The following is a 21,447-nucleotide window of genomic DNA, read 5'->3' as shown; positions in this document are numbered from 1 at the left end:
AATGAGAGAAAGAAATAATGTTGCTTTGGGTGGGTGAGAAAATGGGGAGGGGTGTCTGGGAGGAATTGGTGGAGGGGAACCATGATTAGATTATACTACATTAAATACCTATTTTCAGTGAAAAACAATGAGAATTGCAATCTAGGCATATGAATAAGTCACAGATAGGTGACCCTCCAAAAAGAATGCAACATTGAAAGAAAAGAGCCAGTGTTTATAGAATTTGAAGAAAATAGTTATTGTTAGGGGACAGGTACATAAAAAATGTCATTGTGACAAAGTTGAAGACTTCTAGGGAAGGTAGATTTATGTTTGATCATCATTTGTGCTAATTGAATGTCCTGTCTAAAATGTATCCCAAAAAGCAATGTGATAAAATTTTGTCCCCAGCACGATGCAATTGTGAGGTAACAGAAACTCTGGAAAAAGGGTCTATGTATAATAGTGATAGTATTTGGTCATTTTGAATGCTAGCATAAAAATACTGTTCATCTGTATTGTTTTTCTTTTCCCTTTTTTGTCCTAAGCATGAGATGAGCAGTTTCCAACATTCAAGTTTCTACCAATGTATGCTACTTCACCACAGCCGCCAATTCTCAAAAAGCCAAGTAAAGGGAAACTTCCCAAGCCATGACCCAAAATCAGTCTTTGCTTTAGTTAACAGAACTTAGAGTTGCCTATCACAGACATTTTCTCATATGATAATGCAATACTACCAAGGCAACAATATACCACAAAACTTAAAGTGAAGAGAAGAAGAAATTAAATGTATAAGAAACATCATAAAAATAATTCATTGGGAAAGAGCTCCCCATCCCGGCAGGAGCCAAAGACCCCAGATCCCAGGTCTTCTCTTCCACCAATGAGACCAGGGGACCAGCGAGTCCAGAGGCAGGACCAGGTAAAACAGGCCTTGCATCCAGGCCTGAATTCCAGTGCCTGGGGATTGCCTTGGGACTGCCACAGGGCTTCCCATACCAGCAGGAGCCAAGCATCCCAGATCCCGGGTCTTCTCTTCCACCAAAGGGAACAGGGGACCAGGTGGGAGACTATGCACCCCAGATTCCTGGGCTTCTTCTCCAACCACAGGACTAGACAGAACTAGGACAACAAATACAAGAACTACCAGAGTATTGGACGTGCTTGCACCCATAAAAAGGGAACTCTGGTCCCCTTACCACCAGACCAGTAAGGGACTCTTTCTGCACCCACTAGAAGAAGAGAAGGGAAAGAGACAAAGCAAAAACACACTCACCAACAGAAAAACAAATATGACACTGCCAGATTCTAGAGACTCCACACCAGCAAGATTCCAATATTCCAATGCAAATGAAGCAGAAGAGAATGACCTTAAAAACAATTCTTGAAAATGATAGAGGCCCAAAAGAGGATACAGAAAAATCCCTCAAAGAAATGGAAGAAAAAAAGGTCAAAAATGCAAGAAATGGAAGAAACAACAAACCAAAAAAAATCATAAAATGCAACAAATGGACAGAAAGATAAACTGAAAATGGCAAGAAACAATTTAAACAGCACAAGGGTTGAAAACTCAAATAGAGACAATTAAAAAACACAATCTGAAGAAAGGCTGGAAATAGAAAAGCTGGGCAGATGGTCAGGTACTACAGATACAAGCATTACCAACAGAATACAAGAAATGGAAGAGAGAATCTCAGGTGTTGAAGATACACTAGGAGAAATGGATTCATCAACCAAAGAAAATCGTAAGTCCAACAAATCCCTAAAAGAAAACATCCAGGACATATGGGACACCATGAAAAGACCAAACCTAAGAATAATAGGTATAGAAGAAGGTGAAGAAAACCACCTCAAAGGGGTAGAAAACATATTCAACAAAATCATAGAAGAAAACTTTCCCAATAAAGAAAGACATGCCAATGAAGGTACAAGAAGCTTACAGAACACCAAATAGAGTGGACCACAAAAAGTCCCCTCGCCACATAATAATAAGAAATAAAGAAAGAATATTAAGAGCAACTAAGGAAAATGCAAAGTAACATATAAAGGCAAACCTATCAGAATTACACCTGACTTCTCCATGGAAACTCTGAAAGCCAGAAAGTCCTGGATAGATATTCTTCCAACACTAAGAGACCATGGATGCCAGCCCAGACTACTATACCTGGCAAAGTTATCGATCACTATGGATGGAGAAAACAAGATATTCCATGACAAAACTAGATTCAAACAATATGTATCCACTAACCCAGCCATACAGAGTTCTGAAAGGAAAACTCCAACCCACGGAAGTTAACTGCAAACAGAAAAAAATAAGCATTAGATAATCCCACTTCACCAACAGCCAAAAGAAAAAAGGTGTGGGATTCCACACATAATTCCACCACTACCAACCATTCCAAATCAAAGAAGAATGAGCAATCAATGGTCATTAATATCTCTGAACTGAGCTGTAGTCCTGAAAACAGTTTGCTATTGGCGCAAAAATAGACAGGTAGACCAACGGAATCAAATTGAACACCCTGATATTAACCCATACATGTATGAACATCTGATCTTCGACAAAGAAGCTAAAAATATACAGTGGAAAAAAGAAAGCATCTTTAACAAATGGTGCTGGCATAACTGCATGCTGGAATGTAGAAGAATGCGGATAGATCCATGTCTATTGCCATGCACAAAACTGAAGTCCAAATGGATCAAAAACCTCAACATAAATCCAGCGACACTGAACCTGGTAGAAGAGAAAGTGGGTGGTACCCTTGAAAGAATTGGTACAGGAGACTGCTTCCTGAACATAATACCAGTAGCACAGACAGTGAGATCAACAATTAATAAATGGGACCTCTTGAAACTGAGAAGCTTCTGTAAGGCAAAGGAAACAGTCAGCAAGACAAAAAGGCAGCCCACAGAATGAGAAAAGATATTCACTAAACCCACATCTGACATAGGGCTGATCTCCAAAATTTACAAAGAACTCAAGATGCAAGTCTCCAAAACACCAAAGGATGCAATTAAAAAGAGGGCTACCGAACTAAATAGAGAATTTTCAATAGAGAAGTCCAAAATGCCTGAGAGGAACTTGAGAGAGTGCTCAACATCCTTAGCTATCTGGGAAATCAAAATCAAAACAACTCTGAGGTACCATCTTACTCCTGTCAGAATGGCTAAAAACAAGAACACCATAGATAATTTATGCTGGAGAGGTTGTGGTGAAAGGGGAACACTCCTCCACTGCTGGTGGGAGTGCCAACTTGTACAGCCAGTTTGGAAATCAGTATGGAGATTCCTCAGAAAAATGGGAATAAACCTACCACAAAACCCAGCAATTCCAATCTTAGGCATATATCCAAAAGATGCCCATTCATACAACAAAGATGTCTGTTCCACTATGTTCATAGCAGCATTATTTGTAATAGCCAGAATTTAGAAGCAACCTAGATGGCCCTCAAGCGAAGAATGGATAGCGAAAATGTGGTACATTTACACAATGGAGTACTATTCATCAGGAAAAAAAATATGGAATCCTGAAATTTGCAGGCAAATGGATAGCACTAGAAGAAACCATTCTGAGTGAGGTAACCCAGTCACAAAAAGAGAAACATGGCATATACTCTCTCATATATGGATTTTAGACATAGATCTGGGGAGTGCCAGCCTACAATCCCATGGCCAGAGAGTCTGGGAAACACAACCTTTATTCAGTGGCTGATGGAAGCAGAGGCAGACTCCCACGGCTAAACACTGAGCTGAACTCAAGGAATCCAGTGACATAGAGGAATGACTGGTGACCAAAGAGGTTAAGACTGGGCTGGTTTAACCCCCAGAAACTGCTGACCTGACAAGGTTTAGCTCTTGAATCCCAGACTGATGGCTGGGAATCCAACATGTGACTGATCAAGACCCCCTGAATGTGGGTGTCATTGAGGAGGCCTAGATAATCTATTGAGCCTTGGGTAGTAGATCATTATTTATCCCAGGTATACAAATGGACTTTAGAGTCCCATCCAACAATGAGAGAAAACCTCTCACTCTGGACTCTTGGGGGAGAGTCTAGGCCCTGCCCTGGATAAAATGACAGACTATGGACACCACCCCCTTGGAGGGCCTCACCCTCCCCGGGGAAATGAGGGGATATTGGGGGGTTGGTGGGAGGGTGTGGGAGAGTAATATGGAATTCATATGTGAAACAACCTTGTTTCTAATTTAAATTTAAAAACAAAAAATAATAAAATAATTTGTTGGATGACAACAGAAACAAAGTTTTAGATATTTCAGAAAGCTTGAAAATACACCAATTAGATTTGAAAGTTAAGAGTATTGTGATTTTTGTGAGTGTTATTCCCACTAACAATGCAGAAATCAAAGTCAAACCATAATACATACAGATGAGAGGGAATTCGGGAAACTGAGAACTACTGTGAGAATTTATTTTTAAACTTGATGATTAAAATCTATGAAATTATAAAAATGAAACAACTTGAAAAGCGAAGAAAAACATGAAGAGCCAATCCTGGAAGGAGGAATGGGGAGACTTCCTAAGGTATGGAACCACACCCACACACAGAGGAAGGAGGTGATCAGACACTCTCCATGCAGCTTCCCTTTTATTTATGAAGTAATAAGGGAGATGTTGATGGAGAGACTATTAAAATCCTTAAAGGAGCCTGAGATGAGAGATGACCAGAATGGAAATACTGTGTATGTCAGCTGCAGTGCAAGCCTGGTTACCGATAAACAGCGCAGTGACTGAGGAAACTCGGAGATCATAGGCTATTTTTAACACTCGCACTGGTGCACATCGTGACACGCTTTATGAGGCTCTCAAATATTTATTGAGCTCAGCCTATGTGCCTAGAACTATATTAAGGGCCAGTAGGTTTTACAAGGGAAACAGAGGAGATGAGTCATCAAGGAGCCAGGTTTCTGTTGTGTCAGTGGCATTCTGAATATTCAGCCCTTTCCTTCTTTTGCTCAGCTTTTCTTTGGCATGTTTTCTATGTGGTGCTCATCCGAGTGAACCTCTTCATTTCCCTGCACTGTTCTGGGCTTGCCATCTGTATTTTGTGAATGAAGGAATAATACATAATGTGAACATTATTTTTTCTTGCTTGTGCTTTTTGGTACTACTAGACTGTATTTATTGGTGCTCCCCAATGTGGGTATTACTTTCTAGTATGTCATTACCATGGTGCTTATATTCACCAGACGGCATTCCAAGCTGTGTAGTATCAAAACATTTCTTAAATCGTTATTAACTTAAACTTTCCTATTTTTTTCTGCTAAGTGTCTCCTTTCCTCCAGTTTTACAAAACTTAAGCTATAGCTACTTAGTTTTGACTTTATCATGAGGACTGATTTTTCGGTTAATTACTTATTTGTATAACATTAGCATGTAATATACAACCTGAAAAGAACTAACAAGATGAAAACATATTGTATTACACTTGAAGGAAATTGTCAGAAAGGGAAACGTTTTAGAACATCTTCTTCTTGTCAAGTCCCCATATCCAAAGTATTAGAGTAATGATTCTCAGTCCCCACATCTCCTCATTTAATTGCCTCTTTTGTTCCTGTGATATTAGGAGCTAGTCAGTCATTTCTAGTCAGTTTACCTGCTGGATCAATCGCTAGAGACTTGAGTTGGTGCTACCAGCTGTGTCATAGTCACATGCTCCTCACCATGAATGTTTGGTCACTTAGACTAAGTGGGCCCATTCAGAATGAAGTGAGAATTTTGGTTTCCTGTTTGGAAGGACTTTATTTCCCATTTTCGAGGCTGTGGTGCCTGAGCATGAGGTTTGCCACTCTGGGTGTCAGGCTGAGAGTGGAAACAGCAGGGGAGAAATGCATAATAGACTACAGAACATTAGATAGTCCACTCTTCAACAAGCCTGCCTTGCCTCTGGTCATTTCAAGTCTATGAGCCGTTAGACCCCTTTACAGTTTGTGATGCTTAATTTGATGCATCAGCTTGAGAAGGCTCCGTCCTGTATGTGGATAAAGTTAGATTAGCATCAAAATGCAGGTGATCTTTTGAGGAGATGCCATTCCCAGCGTGGATAGGTACAGTCTAATCTGTTGAGAGTCTCACTAGACCAAAAGATGATGTACTATAAGAAAGCTAGGGTATCTCAAGTCCTTGTATGCAGAGATTGAAACTAGGATTTGTATTGTCATATTCCCAGGTGTACAGGCCACACATGGATTGAATACACCACTGGCTTTCCTTAGTTGTGCATTTGAAAATGAAAAGCTGTGGTTTTCTTATCTCCCATATTTTTATGAGCCAGTTCTTAATAATAATATTTAATTACTTAGTGGAAACATGAAAGTTTAGCCTACATTTACATTTTTCCTGGAGACTTTAATACACAGTGTGTGCCATGGAATATTCTAAAATATTATAAAAATATAAAAGCAATTGTGAAGATGGAGAAGTAAATGATCACAACTCAAGGAGACATTGATAGCAAACATCTCACACCCGAGTTTTCTTCTGTGGGATAAGAATATCCATCATACAAGGAAGTTTCATGAAGTCCAGTGGAATAACTATGACACGCTGAGTGTATGGTTAGGGAGGTAGTTAGATAGTATCTTGCCTGGTACACATCCATAATACAACTTTGGATTTTATTGACCAATGTAACACTCTTTAGGCTCATTTGGGGAACTTATAACTTCATTCTGACAAAATGCAAATCATATTTGGTAATCAAGAGACCTGTGCTTTCAGGAAAAGAAAGAATTTGTGTGCCTCCTATGTGAAAGTCTTCTTCCTGGATCCCATCACAAGGATTTTATTAGCTTTATGAGTGGGGATTTATGTCAAAATCCAGATTGTATTTCAAAAATTATCCTGTAGTATCAACAACAACAAAAGTAAACAAAAACCCAACTTTCTGCCATGTGTTTTTCTGCTTTATTAACTTTTGCCTATTCCCCAGTCACCAAGATACAGATAGTGTCTAAACTTAGAAGCAAACTCCTTTTTCAAAATGGACAGGTTAGCTGGTACCACATTTTTGCTTCTCCATCTGTGAGTGCTAGAATTGCTGCAGTTATAGAATATCTCTTCTATGAACTCTGGGCTTTGAAATTACAGAGATTGTTTCTCCACCTTGTCCCCAAGAGCTGTTCTCACTCAAGGTTACATGTGAAGGGCCCAGTACTGTCTTCTTCCTTGTCTCAGGAAGCTTGGTGGAGGCCATGACTCAATCTGGATTCATAATAAAAGCTAGAGCCATTGACATTTGTGAATATGTTCAGAAAAATTTGATAAATTTTTTCACATTCAGGAATTTTTTAAAGGTCCTTATTCTCCTTTTAACTCTAATTTCAGCATTTGGGAAAGTTAGATTCACTCAATGTAGCCTGTGATTACTTTGGAAAATAGACATATTAATAAAAATGCCCTAGAAATTTCCTGTATTTCTCCATACACAAAATGATCAGCATGCTAATTCTGTATGTGGAACTTCAGAAAATTGAAAAAGAAGAAACAGGAAAAGAAAATGAAGGAAATGGAGTGCCTCCTTTTGGTTTTCAATGTTGCCACATCTAAGATTCTCATATTGATTCTATTTTATTTTAATGTAGAAATTTAAATAAAATGACCCTCAGTATTCAATGCCAGCACTCAGGAGCAGAGGCAGCTGGATCAATGTCAGTTCAAAACCAGCGTGATCTACAAGGCTAGTTCCAGGACAGCTAGGGCTGTTGTACAGAGAAACCCTGTCTCAAACAAACAAACAAACAAACAAACAAAAAACCCAACAATTAGCAAATTGGGATTGTAGCCACAAAAAATATGGTTGCCTCTGAGTTATCATATCATTTTGGCATCTGCATTTTACTTAAATGACAAAATGGTACTGCTTTTGTAGAAGTGATTTAGCACAATTCTGAACATATAGTTAAACTGTGACTCATATTTCTCTTTCTAGTTGCTCTCAAATTCAATGTAAACCATTTTCAAGTTATTTTTGTTTGCTTTACATACATATAAATCTGAAAGGTATTCTGGAACACAGAGAAATAGAAACCAGTGAAATTTTTTTGTGCATTATTGTTGTTGTAGAGGTTTATAAGGTTTGGATCTCAGAAGACCAAGGAAATTCTATTTCCTGATCTGTTCTCTCCAGGGATGTTCTGAAGATTAATGTGCCTCTTTCAGGGAACTAAGGTACATTTAGAGCACTAAAGAAGTCATTTAGTAAATGGTGCCCTTGGGACTTGAAAGAGTTAATATGTCTCTCACAAGGTGAGCAATGGATTCTCAAATGTATGCAAGGATCAGCATCAGAGTTTCTAAGGCCTAATGAGAATGTTGGCTAAAAGCAGCTGCAGTCCATTGCTTTATTATTTATTACTATAATCTTAAGTCAATGCATTTGCTGATGTCCAGTGGTTGTGTTATACGCAATATGAACAAATGAGAATCTTCTCATTTTAAAGTGAAAACATGTGATACTGTAAACATCTACCAAAGGGAATGTTGTATATAGGTAAATCATAACTAACTATTGGATTTCAAGGGGACAAATTATGGAAATCTTGACCTTCAAAGACTGCCTTTCTTAATTAAAATTAGACTGCTACAGGATTCTTTATAGATTTCGTCCTGGAACAGTAAGAAAACATGTCTCATTTCAAGAGAATACTCATTATTAATAAAACTAGGAAAGAAACCATGAAATAGAGACAGCAAAAATATTAATGATCTTTTATCATAGGGTGTATTTTGGAGACTTTTTTCTTAATGTTTTTATTTTATGTCTATTTTTTACAAAGAAAAAAAGCTTATAAGGTGTTGTCATTATTAAGACAGATGACCATCAACTTTGATTTTCTGAAAGTGAATGACAAGGTTTCTATTTTGCTCTCCTAACTGGAGACAGAAATTTGAGCATCCCTTTCTGGCTTACGCAAATGTAAGATCGTTACTGTCTCAGAAATTCTCATGAAGATCTAAATTATTCTTTACAGTATTTCTCAGTAAGTTCACTGTAATACAGAGAAGAGGACAACCAAAATGACATTGGGCCTCGGGATACTTTCCTGCCCTTTCTTCTCAGCATTCTCACTCTAACTGATACAATTTCTATTTGTGGCTTGATGTACTTTTTCCAAGCTAAAACCTCCCAAATACTTACCCAGTAATCACTGCAAAATGGACATTCATTCATTCAGATAAACCCACGTTCCTCCCTAAAAAGACTTCTTTCTACCTTGACGAAATTTGAATTCTCCCCTCTATTTTTCAAAGCAGTAGTGATGGAAACACATTTGACCGAACAACTCCTTCAGATGTTATCTCATAGGTATTCCCAAAACATTTTTATTTCTCTAGAATGCACACTTGCAAGCTCTTCTGTAGTCCTCAATTGATCTCACATAAAAATTTCCCAAGAAAACCCTGAAATTTCCTTTCATCTGTTATTTCCATTCAATTTGGAATTATGAAGTCAGACTTCAGGTCCATATATACCACTAATTTTAAAATCTTAGCTCTTTCCACTATAACCTTCTTTCCTACAATAAGGAATTTTGTAAAGATAGCATTTATCAAAAAAGAATTCAAGTTGAACATTTGGGTTGAACTCATGCTCTGCCTTCTTGATCTATCAAGCTCCACAAAAATGATAGAAATTAGCATTTGTTTGTTTTCTCACTTATCTTTTGGCATAAACTCAAAGGGTCAAACAAAATTTAAGCACATACCTGAGCATGAATTTGGAAAGGAGATAAGCTTAGATGGAAGAGTGTTAGCATCAGTTATTCTCCAAAGAGAATAGCCCAAATTGCATGTCATCAGCCAGCATCATGCAGATATCTTCTCATCCGTGTTGGACTGCCTTACTCTTAGATGTGATCAGACAGTTTACATTTGTTCACTAAACTAAGGAAACCCTCTCAAATCAAAGATGAAAGGTTACAATGCAGAAAACTAAGGCATAATGGAGTAATATAAGGAAAACAAAGCTTAAAAAAGGGTTAGTGTTAGAAGGGTGGGGAGCTACAAGACATAGGAAAGTAATGTAGGGGTTATGGGACTTATATTTAGCAGTTATAATGAATACATAATGGTGCATGTATGAAAAGCTGCATCATTGAACACTATCAGCATAACATACTTTATTACAGTAAAATTTAAAATACACCTGGATCCCAATGCAACACACTCCATGATGTATAATGAATAAACCTAATTGCATTAAAGGTGAATCACATGAACATGCTAAAAGGTCTCAATTGTGTTTTCTCAATAGGTTTGTTAAAGTTTTAAGCTCCTGTGTCAATATTAACTTATGTGAAAATGAGATCTTTAGAGTTCTAATCATTTTAAATACAGCCAGAAGTGGCTTCCCACTTCAGAGACTGGTGTTCTCATACAAATGGGAAAGCTGGAGCACACTCTATATGAAGGTACCCAAAAGTAGATGGTAGGAACCAGAAGGAAGGAACTTTCTGCTGGACAGCCACCAGAGAGCACATGTCCTTTCAGAATGATGGGGCAATTGTCTTCATACACTCAGGTAAGTGTAGGCTTCACTCCTCATCATGGAAACTTCCATTTAAGGCAGTTAAAGACCACTAGAGAAAAAACACAACAAATCAAAATGCATACTTGTGGAGCCTAGTACTTGTAAAGATCATTCACAAGCTAAAGGATGGGAGTACATTGCAGAAAAGATGAGTGACAAGTTGTAAGTGCAGGAGAATCAAGGAGGGTACTGTCTTCTAGGAATATCTGAATCTACACTCATAAATTCTCAACAGCTAGACAACTCAAATATGATGATACTGGTGGGCATGCCAAAGAGGATATATAAGAACACAGGAAGTCTCACCTTCATTCAAAGAACCAAGGGCAACTAAGGAAAACTGGGTGTACAAGAAATGGTCTTCACCAGGAAGAGTTCACCAATTGGTTCTCCAAAGCCAAATGACCGACTTTGAAGAGAAAAAATCAAAGAAAGAAAAGAAACATCTTGAAAACTGTAAAGGGTATATTTATAATGTTTTTAAATGGAATTTATCTGGTTTAATGAAAAGCAAGAAATGACATAATTACATGATTTAAATTTAAACGTATATTTCTTTAGATGAACTTAATGAGTTATTAAAGATAATTTATTAAATAGGTAGCTTTGTCTCTGTTTAATTGTATAAAGACTTGACATTTTCAAGAGGATATGATTTATAAAAGTTTTACAAAAATAATTTTTCTATTTTTCCATTGACTCAGTCTTGGGCCCTTTGTTATACTTCCCCTGGGAAACTGATACAGGAATTTGCCTTGGAACACAGTATTATATTAAAGACTAATAAGAAACCCATCAACCAGTAAAACAATTGACAAATACTCTACTCTAGTGAAGAGATTTATTACTCATAAGTGTGTGGGTTAAAATTCTGGGACTATTTACCAATATAGAAGAGCTGACCAAAAGTGATGTGTAGATAGTGTTCCCCACTTTTACATAAGGATGTTAACTGTGTTAAAAGACCTCATGAACCCTGTCATGCCTGATTACATTGGAGCTATCAACATAATGTGTACCAATTAGTGCTATTAAAGATATATGTAGGACTACATATACTTGTATGTACATGTTTGTAGCATGATTAATAAAACATTCCTGAGACAGATATTGGGGTTCAAGCTGAAGATCAGAAAAGCAAAGCAGCTCTCAAGTAGCTCTTGCCTTTACCTCAGGTTGAAAGGGCTCTGAGACTGAATCCTGAATGCCTTGATCCTATCTTATATACTTCTTTAGAGCTGGTATTAAAGGCATGGGATCCTAAGTGCTGAGATCTCCTTTGTGTGAGCTATTTCTCCTTTTGACTGATTCACTCTAATGTAACTCTTGCTGGCCTTGAACTCAAAGAGATCCATCTGCCTTTTGTCTCCTGAGTCCTGGAATTAAAGGAGTGTGCCACCACTGCCTAGCTTCTATAGCTAACTAGTGTGGCTGGTGGAATTAAAGGCATATATCACCATTGCCTGGCTCTATGGCTGTGGCTAACTTTGCATTTTGATCTCCAGTGGCTTTATTAAATCATAAAAATGTATTACCAAACATGTCTGTGTCTAAATGAGATCCTGGAAAAATGTAATCACATAGCAGTAAGCAATCTGATAACCTTGGTTTGATTTCTTTGAGTACACATAATATATTAAGCAAGACACCCTGGAAAAGTGGCTGATTTCAGTGTATGGTGTCCAGAAACATAAGATGATCTTGGAATACCTTGCTGTGCTTTGGTTATATAGTTAATATTTACTTAAAGCATATTAAAACAATCTGAAAACATGCCCAAAGACCAAAATTTGGAACAATTTGAGCAACTTATAAGATTGATAGTGACTGTATTAAAAAGAACAAAATAAAATTTCCTGGGTTTATACTTGTTTGTTTAACTGATTCAATAAGTGAGTACCACAATTCATAGATGTAGAATTATAAGATTAATATGAGATATAACTAGATAATAGTTATTGTAAGTAATAGATGTTACTAGACATTCATTCAGGGACAAACACTGTGAAAAAATACCACATTTCCAGTCTTAAGACATTACTTCTCAAATATTTAATAACTACTAAGGTAAACACTCATTTTTTGGTGCCATGAGACACACAGAAGACATTATGTCCAAATGATCCAAGTAAATAGCTCTAATAATAAGACATATCAATGTCAGCTATCCAGGATATGCTATACTGAGAAGAACATATTATCTACTTAGTCTTCTCTACGATCTACAATCTCAATTTAATCATGGAGAAACAATGCATGGACCCAAGATGAGTAATATGCTATGAAATAATTGATCAATGCCCTTCAAGAATAAGGTCATGAGAGACTAGTCAAGACTGAGCAATTGCGTCAGACTATGAAAGACTAACAAGACAAGATTAAGTGCAATGGGTAAAGATAGAACAGAAGCTAATGGTGCTTGGGTGGTTGATATCTCAATTAGTTTGGAAATTTCATATTGCAAGTATAAATGTTTATTTCTTAGTTTTAGTAAATATGTATCTGTAATGATAGGTATAGCACTAAAGAAAAATAATATAGGCATAGAAAACCCCCATTTTTTGTATATTTCTTGTACACTTTAAAATATTTCAAAATTAAGTTCTAAGTAAAAATATAATAACAGTGCCCTTGGATGAGAAAACTAATTGCTCTGTGACACATTAGACTAAACAAAGAAGTAGACTGGTCATAGATCACTCACTATCCTCAAAAAACTGAAATTATGACAATTAGCATGAAAAGAATCAAGTATTCTTAGATAAAGATGGGGGGTTTCTCTTAGTTATTGGGAGATTAAGTATATAGACAATAAAAAGGAATGAGGAAACCTGCAAAGGAGTAGAAATTTGGAATATAAGCATAAAATATGAGTGTAAGACAACACTCATGTTACTGTCAGAATTATTTCAGAAATAGAAAGACAACACCATACTTTTGTTTATAACAATATGGTTTCATAATGTTTATTTTACTTTGGGTACTATCCAAATGAATTATTATTAAGTTACATATCCTATTTTACTATGAATGGATGTACTGATGATACAGGATTCAGTTATAACACTGACTGATTGCAAAGACGGTGATAGGCAACTCCTACTACCCATGTATCTTCTCCTTTGCAAGGTGACTGGGTTCTTCTATTCCACATGAATCTGAGATTGGTCTTGTCAATTTTCTTTAACTCAAAAAAAAACAACATGCATTTTATGCTGTATAATTTCAGACTTTAAATTTTTTGATGGTACTTGCCTTCCTCAACTACAGGGAAAAATAACAAACACACTGTTAAATGGAATTTTTTTTTCTAAAATTGTGGTGGCTTAGGCAAAATTTTTAGGTTTTTTTTGTTCTTTTATTCTTTGACTGCCTAATGGAGGTGATAATACCTAACAGTAGAATTTTATGGACAGTACACAAAAGAGGATCTAATACCAAGTTCAGAATTTGAGCTCTCAAGAAAATAAAGGTTTTTTATTGAAATAATATGAATCTATCATCTTAATTATTATTGCTTTCTTATTAGTTTATGACTGCTATGTCCAGACTTAAAGATCTCTTATAATTACAGCAACTAATAAATTTCTTTCAAAATTAGTTTAATCTTCAAAAATATGTAGATAAATTGTTATTAGTCTAATAGATATTTAAAAATATAATTAGCATAATTGACAAGTATGACTAATCTGAAGACCAAGATGGAGTTATCAGGAGCATTGATCTGCCTTCTGATAAAAATGTTTATGATTCCATTCTTAGGCCATGAAGAGAAGCCTCTTTACTCATGAGGGTTATGCTGTGAGTTTTAATTAAAATTCTATTTGTAAAATCTCTATATGGAGGAGTTTGGAGCAATGAACATCTCAGTAGGAAGATATTTATAGCAGATGGAGACACGTGAGAGGCACTACAACGACATTGATTAAAGCCTTATTGAGTTGAGAGATTTAACATTTGATGTTTTAATGGAACAAATCCCCATTTTCATCCATAGCAATTTTATAATGACAGCTTCAATCAAGCTTTATTTGTTCGTCTCTGGAAAATTTTGCGATGAAGGACCATTTGAGGAAGCCCAAGTCATGCTCTCAGGCTGTGTATCGTATGTTCCTTAAGATTTACTATAAAATAAACAAATGATACATGGTCGAGACCATCAGATACATCTGAAGCTAAAACAAAAGGAGTGATGCTCCAAAGTGTAATATTTCAGAAAATTATTAGAGTATTATGTAATGATTTGTAAATACAGCTAAATTCCAAACTTTAAGAAAGTCTGGGAAGCAGTTATCAAAACCAATATGTATTGATTACTTCAGGGTATTTTTCAAATGTTATTTCATCAGTAGATTTATTTTGATCTATTTTTAAACCTCAATTTCTCAAGAAAGCACGTTGCACAACTTACAGTACCACTCCAGGAAAATGATTTTCGTAAATAAAGCAAGAAGTAATGGAAAGGGACATATATAACGATTAATGCCTCTGACTTTTAGGCTCATTGTGACTAACTATATTCCTGAGCCTGAAGTTATTGGAAAAGGAAATCTCTCTTATAGAAACAGGCAACAAATCCCAAACTATCTGGGCAACATAAGCAATTTGCTTTCTCTTGACATAAAGAATTGTGATTTTATAGCCATTTTCCTCAAGTTTATTGATTTCATATGCAGTTTTCCACAGTGACATAGTGCATCTGGGCTTCACACCCAGACTGAAAGGATAACGAACATTTTCATCATTTGTCAACTAAAAGCAATCAATGGTACCTGGTGCAGAGCAACCAGGGATAGGTTTCCTTCAATTAAAGCACCACAGGATGAGGAAAGTTAAGGATATTTCTAAAAGGAAGTGGGAAAAGAGAAGAAGACATGAAATTATAAGGGTGAGTTCTTCTTGTACCATTCTAATGGATACATTATTTTAGAGGCATTGAAATTGGGTGACCATTTGTAGGATAATATCTACTTTATCTACCTAACAACGGTATGTTCTACAACTGCACAAGAGATTTATCAATTTTTGTGCACATGGAATGTAAACTCATGCTAGCATAGTATAATTTAAGAAAAACTTTGCTACTAAATAAAAATCCTATTGTGTTTTACAAATTAAAATGCAAATATATTGAATGATCCTGTTTCAAGTATTTTATCAGGAAGTCTATTTCTTCCTACTTTAGAAAAAGGTAGTAAAGTAGTTCAGCAGAAATGATAGGACTGGATAAAATACTAAAGTTGGTGCAAGTGTTCCTTCTTCTTTTTAGTCTTTCCCTACTTGTGGTTTTCTTCCACAATTCCAGCATCTACTCACAGCACTCAATCTCCACAGTACCCCCACTGAATTCATTCTTGACAGCTTTGCTCCATCTGTTCTTCCCCCCCAAAACACACATCATGACTGTATCACTCCAACCACACATGATTCATTGACTTCAACAAGGCCAAATGACGGAATGACAGGGAAGACTTGATTTGTGTGGCATTCAATTTATCCAGAGTGTAGTCAATCAGACCTCTGTCAAAGGAATCTGAAGCAGTAGATACAAAAGAAATAGGTACAGTGAGAGTTTTGTGTTGCAATTAGGAAACAATGTAAAGAAACTGTAGACTAATTAGAGCTTCACTAGTAAGTGTGTGGGACTGTGCATGAGCAGTTATGAAGAGAAGCCTCCAGGGAAACATTTAATAATGATGAGCAGGACAGATCAAAAGAAAGCATAAGCACTAAAGAAATCATTTGATCTGAGAGAAGGCAGGTGATATCTTCAGTTCTTAATATTTCCACCTCCAACTTCTTCTATTCAAATTTGATTATCTCCCAAGTGTTGATATCTGAGAGCTTTATTAATGCAGAAAATGAACCTATTTGTTTTTCCTGTAAACTAGATTGTTTTGGTCTTTCTTCTTGGTTATCAAAAAAGTTAACGAATGATTGGTAAGCTAATTTGGAAAACAGTCATTCATCGCTTTTCTACTCTTTAAACAGGATTTTGAGTTACGTACAGGTACAGTTAGCTTCAGGTTAGCTTCAGTTATGACAAAGAAAAGAATTTAGGAAAAAAGTATTATGAGCTTTCAAGACTTAAACAATACTAAAACTAGCAACTCCTTTATTTTTCTTGATAAATCTGACTACTAAATTATATCTGAACATAAACACACTCTAGGACTCATAGGCAAATTCATTATTTCCTTTAAACATTAAACAAGTTCATAAATATAAACAAAAAAGTGCAATACCATTTATTTTTTACCACATTTTGCAGAAAAATCTTTTAATATCATAAGTCCATCTTCTAGACTTCCAAATGATGTGAGTTTCCTTCTTGTTCCTATTCAGGTTTGCCTTGTGAATGAAACCATTTCTTCTGCAAAAATAAATGGAATGTAACAAACATGGTTCTTAGAAAGGCTTCTTAGATGTGGAGATGGAATCTATGGTTCCCAGAACTGTGGATTTATCAAAGGTTTTGGAAGGATTACTGAGGTGTGGAAGGTGGGAATTAATGCTTCTCCATCACTATTGATGGCCTCTGTCAGTCAAGGACTTCTTCACTTAGCAGATAGCTTCCTGGAAGTATCCAAGTCTGAATTAGAATATTAAGTTATCTACATAGAAAATGTCAAACTCTGAAAGTGCAAATATCTGTAAATAATCTATATGTGGCTGGTAGCAAGGATCAGCCCCTGCAGCTGAAGATATTTGAACTAAGGCTGTTGATGTGTATTCAACTTCAGGAAATAGAGAAATAATCCATGGAGAATGGCTTTCAGGCTGGAAGAGCACGGTGACACAGTGATGTTCTCCAGCTTTGAGGAATGGGAGCCCTGCAGCCTTCACGGGCAATTCCAGAAAATGATAAGGCACTGTCATTACTCATCGGGCAATCCTTATGAAGTGCCTATTGTGTATTGCTCTTCGAGAGGAGAGGCAGTGAGCCAGATATACCCTTTGACTCTGTTGCTTAAATTGGAGAAAAACAAATTCTGATAGCTTCCTATGCCTTTTGTTGATATAAAACTGCACATGCCTTTAACTTAACAACACTTTAATCTTGGGCAACCAGGAATATATTGCAAACTATTTTGGATTTAGGAGATGCTCAGGGCAAAGGCGCCTTTCTTTTCAAACTTTTAAAAGTTTTCTGATATAAGTATAGATACTTCTCATAAATATCATATAAGCAGGCGCCGCCGCCGCCGCTCGAGTCCATGGACTCGCCTGCCTGTGGGTCTCCTGCACGCAGCGTCTCCGAGGTTGCGTTTCAGGGGTGTCTGGCTGGCGGCGCTGCGGGGAGCCCTCGGCGGGCAGCGAGGAAGCGGCCCGAGTGATCCGGTTCGCGCCGGCCGTGGGCTGCCGACTGGGCGCGGGCTCTCGGGGGGCGCGGGGTGCTCCGGCCGGGCGACCTTCCCCGTTTCTCATGAGAATAGTATCAGCTGAGCCCGTTAACTCATCTGTCCAGCTTGACTGTTACGAGCTTGGTGTTCCAAGGACTCTGCACTTTGCCAGGAGGAAGAGGACGTGACCAGACCTTATAAAACAGTGACATTCAAGGATGTGGCTGTGGACCTCACCCAGGAGGAATGGCAGCAAATGAAGCCTGCCCAGAGGAACTTGTACCGAGATGTGATGCTAGAGACCTATAGCAACCTAGTGACAGTAGGTTACCAAGCCACCAAGCCAGATGTCATCTTCAAGTTGGACCAAGAAGAGGAGCCGTGGGTGCTGGAGGAGGAAATGTTTTGGAGACATTCTCCAGAAGCCAGAGGAGGAGGAAAGAAGAGTTTTACATCGAAAGACATGACCAAGGGCTTGGACTTCAAAGATGTGGTCATTTACTTCTCTCGAGAGGAGTGGGAGTGCTTGCACCGTTCCCACAGAAGTTTGTACCAGGATGTAATGTTGGAGAATTATAGCAACCTGCTTTCGCTAGGTCTTGCTGACACTAAGCCAAGAGTGATCTCCCTTTTAGAGCAGGGGAAGGAGCCCTGGATGGTTATGAGGAATGAGACAAAAGAATGGCTTCCCGATTGGGTGTCTGGAAGAGAAGGCAAGAATTTACTTCCAAAGGATGGCTACAAAATTAAATCATGGCAACAAAAGATGGCAAAAAAACATACACACCCCAACATTGAGGACAGCAGGGCCAGAGGTAATAGACAAGCCACAGGCCGGCTGGAGAGGCAGCAAGACCCTCAGGAGGGACATTTGAGACAAGCTGTAGTGACCTCTGTCGAGAGGCCCAGTTCCATCCAGTGCACAGTCCACAAAGATGCTCACCCTAGAGAAAAACCCTGTGAATGCAAGAAATGTAAGAAAACATTCATGTGCCAGTCATGTCTCATTGAACATGAGCAAATTCACAATAAGGAAAAAAGCATTGAGTGTGTACAGTGTGGGAAAGTCTTTAACTGTAGGTCAGACTTAATCATGCATCAGAGACTTCATGACAGCAAAAAAGGCAATGAAAATAAGAAAAGTGTCCTTGTTTGTGGTTCTGATGTTTTGAAACCTCAGAGTACTCACAGTAGTGAGAAACCTCATAAGTGTAAGGAATGTGGGAAAGGTTTCCATTCTACCTCACAGCTCAGTCACCATCAAAAGTTGCATATAGGCGAGAAGCCCTACAAGTGTAAGGAGTGTGGGAAGGCTTTTCCGTCTATTGCCCAGCTTAGTCTTCACCACAGAGTTCATACTGACGAGAAGTGCTTTGAATGTAAGGAGTGTGGGAAAGCCTTCACCCGCCCCTCACATCTTCTTCGTCACCAGCGAATCCACACTGGTGAGAAGCCGCATATGTGTAAGGAGTGCGGGAAGGCCTTTCGTTACGACACGCAGCTTAGTCTCCATCAGCTGACTCACGCTGGGGCGAGACGCTATGAGTGTAAGGACTGTGACAAAGTGTACAGCTGTGCCTCACAGCTCACCCTCCATCAGATGGTTCACACTGGGGAGAAGCCCCACAAGTGTAAAGAGTGTGGGAAAGGCTTTATCTCTGATTCACATCTGCTTCGACATCAGAGCGTTCATACCGGCGAGAAGCCCTATAAATGTAAGGAGTGTGGCAAAGGCTTTCGTCGTGGCACAGAGCTTGTCCGACATCAGAGAGCCCAACTGGGGAGAAACCCTATAAATGTAAGGAGTGTGGAAAGTCCTTTACTTGTACCACAGAGCTCCTTAGACATCAGAAAGTTCACACTGGTGATAGGCCCCACAAATGTAAGGAGTGTGGGAAGGCTTTCATTCGAAGATCAGAGCTAACACATCATGAAAGAAGCCACAGCGGTGAAAAGCCCTATGAGTGTAAGGAATGTGGGAAGACCTTTGGCCGTGGCTCTGAGCTCAGTCGACACCAGAAAATCCATACTGGTGAGAAGCCCTATAAGTGTAAGCAATGTGGGAAAGCCTTCATTCGTGGCTCTCACCTTACCCAGCATCAGAGAATTCATACGGGACAGAGGAGGAGTGAATGAAAAAACACTGCCATCAGAAAGTTCATACAGTTACAAATTCTTATGATGGCTAACAAATTGGGAAAGCAACATCAAAGGGTTTCTCATTAGCACTAGAATCCATACTCAGAGACCAAGTAGGGCCACAAATGATTGGACACTTGTCATCAGTGAGAAACCTTACAATTACAGAAATCGGAGGTGACTTAATTGTTCCAAAATTTATCTCAAGGCTTTAGTTTATGAAAAATTGGAAAGTTCATGAACGTAAAGAAAGTAGGAATGTTCTTCCAGTGACCCAGAACCAGATATGCCTCAGGGAATTCACACCAGGGACAAACTGAGGAGGCAGTAACATCAGAGAAATTAGCTGTTAGCCCTCAGAGGAAAGATTCATAGTCACTACAAATGGGATGTTTCATACTTAAGGCCACACTTGTGTTAGAAAAAAAATGCAGCACATTTTTCGTTCATCTCAAATTTTATGAAATACTTTTGAATTGATTCTATAAAATGAACTTCAACTGAGGAAGTGTGGGGAAGAACTTAACCACGTCTACTTTTTATTCACCCTCACCTACCCCAGAGTTCGGGCAGGGTAAATTGCTTACTGACTTTTAAATTCTCTTATAAATTAGCATTGTTGACATCATATATCTTTGTACTGTGAGGATGTGTCTAGTTTGTGGGATAGCCAAATTCAGCAGGACAGGGTGGTGCATGCCATTAATAGAAGCACCTGGAACCAAAGGCAGGAGGATCACAAGTTTGAGGATAGCTTGAAGAATGTCTCCAGGGGGGAAAAATGCCAAAGATAGCTGCTTTTCATGTTATTTTCAAAATTGTGAACTTTTCTATAGCAGCCTTATAAAAGGAAAGCCTTCCATGTCCTGCGGTTGGAGGGGCATTTCACATTGACTGTTACAGAACCCTTTTGAAGACAGACCAAAAGTTTTCATTCATACTTTGCCCTTCTGCCAGGCAGCAGGTTCAGTTTAAATGGGAGGTGGGGAGATTTCGATGCCACAGTTGTGTATGAGATGAAGATGAAATCGAAATGAAATAGGCTGGTTGCACAAGCAGAGGTTGTAGGTTTTGCCTGTCTACAGGCGTTACCAATCCCCTCTGTGATGCTGCCAACCACTTACAGTCTGGTCCTCCTACTGCGCGCTTAGTCTCCTGGGTGATAAGAGGGTCTGAGCAGGAGTCCGCAGTGGGCTCTAGTAACGAGACACGGGAATTGGTCTTGTCAGCTGCAGGGAGCACATTGCTACTGACAGGCGGTGCCTGATTTGTGCTACAATCAAAAGGTTGTGAGGCTGAGACTGTCGTGGGAACACATTGTCAGTGACGTTGTGGCTTCATAAAGCCATGAACTGCCCTTTCCCCGAACTTGCAGAATAAGAAATGTGTACATTGAAAATGCGTACTCAGCTCTTTACAGTATACCTAACTCTTGG

General features: G+C 38.3%; 1 protein-coding gene across 1 annotated transcript; it reads left to right on the top strand.

Moving 5' to 3' along the window:
• Positions 1–18,005: 18,005 nt before the first annotated feature.
• Positions 18,006–20,395, top strand: LOC121142257 (zinc finger protein 568-like; the record flags this gene model as incomplete). The annotated part of the gene is given in 2 exon segments (XM_040751523.1): positions 18,006–19,644; positions 19,647–20,395. Coding segments are annotated over 2 exon segments (2,001 nt in total), but the record flags the coding sequence as incomplete, so codon positions are not given.
• Between the last annotated feature and the right edge of the window lie 1,052 nt (positions 20,396–21,447).

Source organism: Mesocricetus auratus, unplaced genomic scaffold, assembly GCF_017639785.1.
Source record: "Mesocricetus auratus isolate SY011 unplaced genomic scaffold, BCM_Maur_2.0 Super-Scaffold_100009, whole genome shotgun sequence".
Taxonomy (NCBI): domain Eukaryota; kingdom Metazoa; phylum Chordata; class Mammalia; order Rodentia; family Cricetidae; genus Mesocricetus; species Mesocricetus auratus.
This window is presented reverse-complemented; position numbering and strand designations above follow the sequence as displayed.